Source organism: Cottoperca gobio, unplaced genomic scaffold (genome assembly GCF_900634415.1).
Source record: "Cottoperca gobio unplaced genomic scaffold, fCotGob3.1 fCotGob3_397arrow_ctg1, whole genome shotgun sequence".
NCBI classification, from domain to species: domain Eukaryota; kingdom Metazoa; phylum Chordata; class Actinopteri; order Perciformes; family Bovichtidae; genus Cottoperca; species Cottoperca gobio.
Genome location: NW_021166986.1, coordinates 143,664 through 153,530, shown reverse-complemented (window position 1 = coordinate 153,530; position 9,867 = coordinate 143,664). Strand labels below are relative to the sequence as shown.

Genomic DNA, 9,867 nt, shown 5'->3' with positions numbered 1-9,867 from the left:
GATGGGACGTTTGAGATGCAGATTGAATGGTAAAAATCTAAAGTCATAACATCAGTAGGCTATAAGAAAATAAAACCCTTGTGTGTCATATTAAGAGGGTATTAAGGGAGGGAGAATAGCACCCTGGGAACAAAGCTTGCTACCCGTTGCCAGAGCCTGCAGACGTTTTAATAAACCAGTCTTCATCAATAAGCGGACTTAATCGAAATCGCTTTTTTTGCATCTCTCTAGACTCTCATTCATCATCATTAAAGAACGTTTAAAATATGAACAAATACTCCGATCCAGAGCAAGTAACAGTTGCCATGGTGGGAAATTGCACAATGATTAGCATGAGAGTCAAAGCTGTAATAAACATAGGTTATAATATTAAGTAGCTTTTGCTTAATCTCTTGTTTAGCATATCTAACAAGTACAGACAGGAGATGGATCAGTCGCGGCTTCTGTTTATTGTGGACCTTTCATCAGCACTTAAAACCTTTTGTTCTCCGGTCTTGGAGGACGTAAATTCCTGTTGGAGATAGCAAAGACCAAAGTGAGCAGCACAAAGGCAATCAAGAGAATTGCTAATAATTCATAGCAGTGGCTTTTTATCTCCGGCTCATGTTCGTGGCACTCACCTCTTGTTCCATCTATTGTCACGCTTGACACAAGGACACTTTTTGTCTTTGGTTCGGTCAAGGGCAGATTGTGCTGCTCTTTGACTGGCCTGAAAGAGGATTGAAATACAAAGCAAGGTCTATTGAATTATCCAAATCTCAGATGTGCCACTGTGCTCACCAAGTGCTTAGCAACAGCTGATGGCTGAGATCCATTATGTTCAATTACCGGTGTCACTCGTTATGAGATTTCTGTTTGACATTTCTTTCTCTCTCTCTCTCTCTCTCTCCGTCAGGGGCCACCAAAGACATGGGCAAGATGCTCGGTGGGGAGGAGGAGAAGGATCCCGATGCTGCGAAAAAAGAAGAAGAAAGACAAGAGGCGCTGAGGCAACAGGAGGATGAGAGGAAGTCCAAATACGCAAAAATGGAGTCAGAGAGAGAAAACATCCGACAGGGCATCAGAGATAAGGTAAAACAAATACCTCAAGACGGCTAACAAAGGTTGCAAGTTAATAAAGGTTGTTTGCTCGTGGATTCACTGGACAGCGTCTGCAACCCTCTTTATTAGGCTGTGGCTACGTCTGGGACTTCCTCCAGCACCCTCATACAACAGCCCGGTCTCTTTCCCAGAGCGTCAAATATCGACGTTTTCGTCGCGGCCCGTCTCTGCCTGATACGACGCACAATGCACACTCAGCGTCTGTATGAGATGCACTGGGCTTTCAAGTAACTACAATGCATGTCAAGTTACGTTACTTAACAAACGTACATGTGTTTTACTAAACCTCACCAAGTAGTTGTGTTGTTTTACCAATCCAGTACTCCAGTACTCATCTACTCGATACGTTAAAAGGGATCCTGACCCAGCGTCCGTATGTGACAGAATGAGAACAGGTTGAATAAAATGGCGATAACTATTTTAGTTTCCTATTAAAACTCAACAGCAACATGTCTTTCCAGAGAAAACGTTTGGAGTCAACCTGAATTCCCTCACCGTGTTCATCACATATGTATCTATCCCAAACTAATTAAATGTAAAGTAGCTGCATATGAACTTAATGGGTGAGAGACTGGATCCGGGACACACAAGTGTGCTGTGAAAACCTCTAACAGACTCTTTGTCGTACTGACGTACTGAAGAATGTCTTGTCGTTATAAATTCATGCTTACTATTTAATTAATCTGTAATAAAATGTTGATTGATGGTATCAAAGTGTTTGCTGCCTGCAGTCAAATATTCCTCTTGACTTTGCTAATATTTCATTGAATATTTGACTTGAACTCTTTGTTCAAGCTGAGTTTAAAACGTTTCCATGTGTGAAGATATCTGTCGAACGCAGAGCTGATCCTCAAACTGATTCTTTAGTTCGGTTTTGGAACAACTGTGAAAGAAAAGAGAGACAGAGCGATATGACAGCCTATCTTTGGAAAGTGTTTGATTGTAGTGAGTGGAGAGAAGCTGACTAAGCGTGACTGTCTTCCCTTAAACTGACGCAGGCCTTTAATACTGTGGAGCGAGTCTGAGCGTGAGAGGGAGACTGACCCGAACCGACAGATTGCGAGAGAATAAAATCAGAGAACAAACAAGGAAGCAGAAGGAGATCAAGTGATGTCCATCAACTAATCTCTTGTTTTTCATAGGAGTCAGAAAGTCAGGAAGAGTTTCTCAAATCGTAAAGATGCCTAGTTTCAAATGATGATGTTTCTACAGAAGTTCTTCTAAAGGTGGATAAATGATATTGGTGTAGATGTTGGAACGTCAATAACTTACAGACAGGAACGTGTTAAAATAAAAAAGTTTATAATGAGAGGATGCGTTGAAAGGAGCCAGTTGAGGTGGTTCATCTAGTAAGGAGCCACCTGGGCGCCTCCCTAGGGAGGTGTTCCAGGCACGTCCAGCTGGGAGGAGACCTCGGGGAAGACCCAGGACTCGGTGGAGAGATTATATCTCCTCACTGGGAACGCCTCAGGGATCCCCCAGTCGGAGCTGGAGGATGTGGCCCGGAGAAGGGAAGTTTGGGGTTCCTTAACTGGAGCTGCTGCCCCCGCGACCCGACCCCGGATAAGCGGTAGACGATGGATGTTATGGGACTTAGTTTAACTGCTCTGCTGTTATTGTAGCCGTAAACATGTTGAGGATGAAGATCAGTCCATGTGTTCGATGTAATCTCTGCTCTGAAGGTTTTATTTGCTGCATCCTGCAGATCGAATGTTGCCTCGCACTGACTCCAGTGTTACAGCAGTGTTGGCATTTATTGCTCATACATTATTCTTGAAGAAAAGGATTTGCGCTTTAAGAACAAGGATCAGAAAGCAGTATCTCATTAGCTGACAGGGGATGGAGAACTTAGAGGTGGAAAAGCCCAAAGGGTCCCACTGGCTGCACGATGAATCCTTCTATTACAGTGTTGAGCAAAATACTAAACCAGAATTAAAGCAGCTGTCAAACCACCAACAAGCTGCTGTTACTTGTCAATGTGCTTTGGGCTTGAAATTCTTCCATAACAAATATTCATATTTCTTCTGTATTGTTTTTCAAATGAGTTTCAAGAATGCAGCCCATCACTCACACGTTAAAGAACTTTCCTTGGAGGCATTTCTTAAAAGTGTCTTGACAAAAGGTTTTTTGACAGAAGACATCATTGAGCTGGATGCAGACTTAAATTAATGCAATCAAATTTGAATAATGGAAAAGAAAAGGTTGGAAAGTCTATACACACACACACACACACACATTAACGTGTCTGTGAGAGGTCATGGAGGAGTCCAGCTCACATCTCGTCGCCTGTCGAGCCTCCTGTGATCTGCAAACGTCCAACTGTATTGATTTTACTCAATCTAAGAGCACACATGCACAAACTATACTTTACCCATCAGATGCAGAACCACTTCATCCAAACGAGCACTAACGAGACACTTGATTCAAATGATCTTGAAGTTAGAACCAATATCATTCACTCTCCATCTGTTTAGCGTCATTAAAGATTCATCTTCAATTAAGGAGGAAGTGTTTTAACTGACGTGGATCAATAATGACTCCTCGTCTGTCGAGACCAAGTGAAAAATCTTGAAGCGGTGGTTGACGAAGCAATCTGTTTAGTAGACCGTTCTGGATCATTCGATCATATGGAGTTGTCATTGTAGGTGAGCAACAAAGAGTTTCTAAAACAAAGCTTAATTTTTTATCTTAATTCATGGTTTTTTCCAGAGCTTTCAACTGCATCTCATGGTCTTTATCAGCGTGTGGAGTTTGGTAAGATGTCAAGAAGATGGCTCAGATATTTATTTTTTAGGGAAGTTAATGTATATGTGGGACATAAACACACAATTTGCACTCCCTGATTAATTGTTTTTACATTTCCTAAGTATTACACAAAGAAAATTTAAATTGCACCAGAAAGTTACAATGAAGACGCTGCTGAACAGATTTCCCAGCTGTTGTTGTTCTTTCTTTGTTTTAAATGGCAGTTCTCTTTCTCCTCTAAACACACACATTTAATTGAGGTCTGTTGGGGCTCAGGGTTTTGTGCGCTAATTGTTAGCATTGTCCATTACACCGACTGTTTGCCTCGGCCTGTAATTGGTACATAAAAAAATCCAGAAAGGTCGAATTAGACTGAGGAGCAGTTAAAACTCCCATCCACAAAAACACACATTTCTCTACATCTCCAACTCTGCATCTAATTGTGGAAATCGATTGGGACTTCTGTCCATGCAGGAGCCAAACAGCTACAGTACACTGTGCCTAAACCCTCAATGAGGAAGAAATGTGAATGACTTTGTGAGAGTACCAATCATTTTCAACCTATTTACCCTAAATGCATGAAATGAGCACATCACGCCTCGCTCATCTGCATTCAGACTCAGTATTCAGAGCCGTGAGAGACGAATAGACTTCCTTACTTTTGAAGTGATGGGGGAAGTTGTTCCTCATATTCTATATAAGTCTTTAAGGTATAAGGAAGTCCTCTTCTTGTCATGCTGCCTCTTCTACAGTTTATAAAGTTTCTCACTGAATTGTGAAAGTTACTGGAGACAAACATAAGGAATTAAAAACGTAGGAACTAGCCAGAGGACCAATTACGAGTCATTATAATGTAGCTTAAGGCAATACTAAAGTATGAAAGGAGTGATTGGTTTAAATCTAGATCAGTTTTGGGATGTGGTTATAACATTTCTTTCTCAACTACTTCATATCTCAGATCTGGAGTTGAGGTTAACATTTTAAACTGATCTTTAAAGGAATGATTTGATATTTTTGGGAAAGACGCGTGTCTGCTTTCTTGTTAAGATTCATATGAAAAGATCGAGAACAACTTCATTTCTGTCAACGAAGAATTAAACGAGAAGCGGAAGGTATTTAGTTGAGCTTAGCATATCTTCTGTCACTACGCATGGATAGAAATAATTACCGCACGTAACTTAACCTAAAACTGAATTCCTCCTACGTTTGGTCTTTATGCTAAGCTACGCTAATTGATGGTGAATTACCAGACATTTATTTAACATGGCTGTCTGTTTGTCTGGTTGTCTCTCTTGTGTAGTATGGCATCAAGAAGAAGGAGGAGAAGGAAGCAGAGGCAGCGGCTGCTATGGAGCAGGCCTCCGAGGGCAGCCTCACCCGTCCGAAGAAGGCGGTCCCCACCGGCTGCGGCGACGAGGAGGAAGAGGAGAGCATCGTCGATACGGTCATGAAATTCATCCCGACCCCGCTTATGGATATGTTCAATAAAAAGTAACAGTGTTTTGGGTGAAATGTGATTAACTTCTTACAACGTTCACCTGCCGTACCACCCTGCCCCGCCCAAACCTGCAGTCACACTTTTCTCCACCCTCCCACCCCTTCAGCTTCTGAGTGTCCTGCATCTGAGCAGCGTGGCACGACTTCTCCCTCGATCTCTGACGGTGATATCTCTCACACTACTTTAAGAGCATGTAACACCTAAACATTCTTACTTCAGGGGAAAATCTCATGCCATGCTTTCAAAATGTCCGGCACTCAGAATAAGGTCACCCTTCATCCACACCCTTTTGTTTGTAAATAGCCTCGGGTTATAAAAAAAGAAGAACTATATATGAAATATGACATATAACAAGATGACTAAGAGTATAAGCCATATTTTTAACTTTTAAGTAATTATCCAAATCTGAATCTGATTGAATTTTCCTGTTCTTTTCTTGCTAATATTTGATACATACAGTGATATATGAATACTTGCATTTCTATCAGTTCTCCGTTGTGAGGATTCACCACATAAACTGTCCCTCATGTCCTCATAGGTTTATTGTGAATGTGTAACGTGGTGCAGTCCAAACGACACGTGTGAAACCACAAAGTGAAGGAATTCATTTCTTTGTTTTCTTTTAAGCATGCGGTTAACTCTTGTGAAGTGAAGTACACATTTGGATACCATTTTCATTCGTTATGACGAAGCGATATACATTGATATTTGAGGCAATAACTGGTTTTCCATTTTTATTTGATTGACATCTCGTCCACCACGTACAGAAGGCGATGATTGACTTTGTGTCTGAAATGTTCTTCCATGGGGAAGACTATAAATGTTCTCCATTCATGACGTTTGTCTCAAAATATTAAGTAAATCGCTCTACATGTTTGTGGTTTGAACACTCAGCTGTCGTGTCCTGCGGCAGGCGTCGCTTGCTCTGCTTCTGCAGCAGGACGTGCAAATGTGTTGACATGTCCGTCCATTTTATTGTAAAATGAAAAAAAGAAACTTCACAAGCACAACTATGTTGTGAACACACTATACGTGAACAGACAGTGACAATAGTGCAATATATTGTTGGAACTGAAGTTGTCCTGTGTGCATTGGTTAATCCCAAATCAGCAATAACAGACAATCTTCATTGTTGTATGTTTAAACTTACTTCTTAATGTTTTAGTCGACATTAAAGGCACCGACGTGTGTGCATAGTGACAGTGAAGCCTTTGTAGGTCAGACATATTTGACTAAAGGGGGGGGGAAGGTGGGGCGATTTGTTTCGTGTTCGTAAAAAATGTTCAGTCACATGTTACAGAAAGACGAACTCAAGCAGGATGTGTGTTCGGAACCACAAGATGAAAGTTAAACCAAACTAAGGCAGAGATTAACAACACATGAAGAAGAAATTAGATGAAAAAACGAGGAGCTTTTAAGAAAACAACTCCGAGCCGTGCATGAACGTGCAACAAAAACATTTACCCGAGTCCAGTCCGTCCTGCTGGTCGATGTAATGGCACAGCTGTAAAGGAGGCCATGTGAGGATACAATGTTCTGCATATGCCTTGTGTTTATGTATCCTTCATTCCACAGTGTCTTGTTACAACATTCCAGATATTTCAGACATTCCACCAGACTTGTGCTGGTAACACACCGACGTGAATCTTTACAGTAGACCCCAGTCGATGCCTTTGTTAGCCTACATCATGATGAAACTTCAATTTGATGTTGTTATAACCTGAAAATAGACACTAGAATGGATCAAAGATTCATGACTCAACCAAGTAAAGTAGTTTTAGCTGCCACGGACAGAAGAAAAAATGAAGTTAAAGGGGAAACGTAAATGTGCTTTTAGCAGCGATCGGTTCAATCTTGTGATACAATTTTGTTAGAAAACGTTTTTGTGATTCACATGAGCTCAGTGGCTTTAGGTGTAATTAAGGTTTTCTAAACCAGCTTTTTTGCAACAATGCCACAGTTTTTATTAAGCTAGCTGAACATGACACTAAATCTGTGCATTCCTGTGACGTAGACGAAGGAAGTGTAGCTTTGATCAGTGCATCGTGAGCTCTGTTATCATGTTGAATATTTATATATATATATATAAAAAAACACATCCAAGGTCACCTGTAGAGCACATTTATTAAACTTCTTGTGATTTTATTGTACTTGTAAACTGCCTTTGCCAGCATCCGTTCATTGTGTTGGCATCTCGCTGGCAGTTGTTTGCTGTTATGGAACATCAACGACACTCAAATCCATCATCAGAGCAGTTATCCAATCAAACCAAAGAATAGTGCTGGTAGTAGTAGGCTTAGTCAAGAGGTTTCATTTGATTTATTTACTGCGTCTTGTTTATTTTGAAATTCTCAGGTACTTTAGCTTTAAGTTTTAATAGACATTTAAACCATAACTAGCCTTCTCTTAGCATAATTAGCCTTGAACTCAAATTTCATTGCCGGGGGTCTCGCAAGCTGACTCCAACTTTTATTTATGATCTCTTGTTTGGCCCAAGAATATTCTACAAAGCTACGATTACTGCCCAGTCAACCCAAGTAGAGGACTTTCCCAGTGACGAAACCTTAGTAAACATCAGTGTCAATGAGTCTTTTTCCAAACTGGTGTGCTCTGAAATCAGATCACACTCATCCACCGACGCCATCATAAACCCATCACCTTGTAAATGCCAATTGATTGCGCTTTAAATGGCTTGTAGACCACTGCCCAAACCAACTGCCCAAGTCATGCGTAATCAATGTGTAGTGGTCCAGTATACTCCGTGTGAGAAATCCCCTTCAGTGTTCATGTGTGCCGCTCATTCTCACATTGATATGATTATAAAACTGCCTGAAATATATGACACAAGAAAAAAAAATGACTCCTTCGATGTGACTTGAATGTATCTGTCTGATGTTTCTCTCTCCTTGCATCTGTCTCTCTCTGTTCTGTACGTGTTGAGAAGATGCTTACTCTCGTGCAGTGTTTCTCCTTTCTTGTCTGTGACCGGTCCTGTGTCTGTCCTCTGGTGGTTTGGTAATTTTGTATAAAAATAATTTGAGTCGGTGAATTCTTTTGTACTGCGAAATCTTCTCCCCCTACTCCCTCCTCTCTCCCTCTCTGTGGACAAAATGTATGCATGCTTATGGTGTGCGATGTAGGCGAGGTCGTTGATGATCGTTTTGTGTCTTCTCTGTGTTTCAAAGCTCCACCTGTTAGCCTCACTGCATGCCATCTTAGACAGATGTTTCAGTCTGTAACTTTCCTGCAAAAATGGAATCACCGCACAACTCTGAGAATAAAGTGATTTCATATAATTTTTCATCGTCTTGTGTTTCTGCATTCAAACAGCACTGCAGCGGCCCTTTGGCTGTTGCTTCTTCTGTGTAAAAGAAAAAAGAAAACATACATGGAAGCAGTGGTGGTCGTCAGATGTGACGTGCAGTCATGGATATTATCCCATTGCATGGCATCCATTAAAGAAGTATATGTGCAAAACCTTCAATGTATATCACATGTTACTGTTTCTCATCTCAACATGGCTGTTGTGCTTTCTTTTTTATACATTTTCTTTTCTCTCAGAAGGAATTTTCAACATCTATTCAATAAAAGCGAAAAGGGCTGTAAACAGAATACACTGTGTTGTTCAAATCATGATTGGAGACTCCTGATAGTGTCACAGTGAGTACACGGCGGGGACATCAAAGCGATGTGAATGGAATCTCTCGTAGCAGTTTGTTTGTCCTAAGTGGGTCTGTGATACGGGGTAACCTTTCATATCAAACAAATCCACTGAAAAGATAATGGAGGGACGCCAAGAAAGGATTAGGCATGGCAATGACTTCAGAGTTGGATTTAATTCCAGCACAAAAAGGAGGCCGACATTAAAACTAAATTAATTTATTATGATGCTTTGACATTTTCGGGTTTATTGCTTGTCAGAGTTTTGGTTCTGATTTTAAATGAAATTCTTTTGAAAAGGTTGCAGGCGTCGCCTTTTCAGCATGCACAGTGCAACGCTTGCCATTTATTTACCTTCCACTCATACATCAGTACATTTCACTTTTAAAGGTCGGCTGCCGTGGCGATGTTTGTGCTGTACAGCTGTGCTTTTACAAGAAGGCTCAATTTTTTTTAAGTATTGGTTTAGTCGGTGCATAAATAAGTATTTTCATTTGCCTGATACAACTTTGCTGTCAAGCTTCAATAAGCACATGTTGTTTGAAGAGTACAGGGGAAACAATCTTTCTTACTGTCTGATGAAACAGATGTTGAGTGATTTATGCTCCGCCAGTTACTCGACAGAGATCCAGAGACGGCGTGTTATTGTTAGCACCGTACCAGAAATAGAGGCAGGTCTGACTATTAAGTACAATCATCGCTTCCCCTGGATGAAAAGGTAGGAAAAGAAAATGAGTGATTCAACAATTTAGTATGGAACTATAATAAAGTTCATCAATTTATGAGAAACAGATTAAAAAACTAAAAAAACAAAGTGAAGCATCTTGATTTTTTTTTGAAAAAGTCTAATTTTAAAAGAAAAG

The 9,867-nt window shown here is 40.6% G+C and overlaps 1 protein-coding gene across 1 annotated transcript; it reads left to right on the top strand.

Moving 5' to 3' along the window:
- Positions 1-888: 888 nt before the first annotated feature.
- On the top strand, positions 889-8,956 carry LOC115005912 (complexin-1). Its single transcript, XM_029427884.1, has 2 exons — positions 889-1,071; positions 5,147-8,956. Exons 1-2 carry the CDS (start codon positions 910-912, stop codon positions 5,339-5,341), a joined length of 357 nt encoding a protein of 118 aa, XP_029283744.1. The 5' UTR covers positions 889-909; the 3' UTR covers positions 5,342-8,956.
- The last annotated feature ends 911 nt before the right edge of the window (positions 8,957-9,867 follow it).

Coding starts and splice junctions, on each gene's coding strand:
- LOC115005912 (XM_029427884.1), top strand. CDS start 910: ATGGGCAAGATGCTCGGTGGGGAGGAGGAGAAGGATCCCGATGCTGCG. Junction 1,072..5,146: donor GACAGGGCATCAGAGATAAG/GTAAAACAAATA, acceptor TCTCTTGTGTAG/TATGGCATCAAGAAGAAGGA.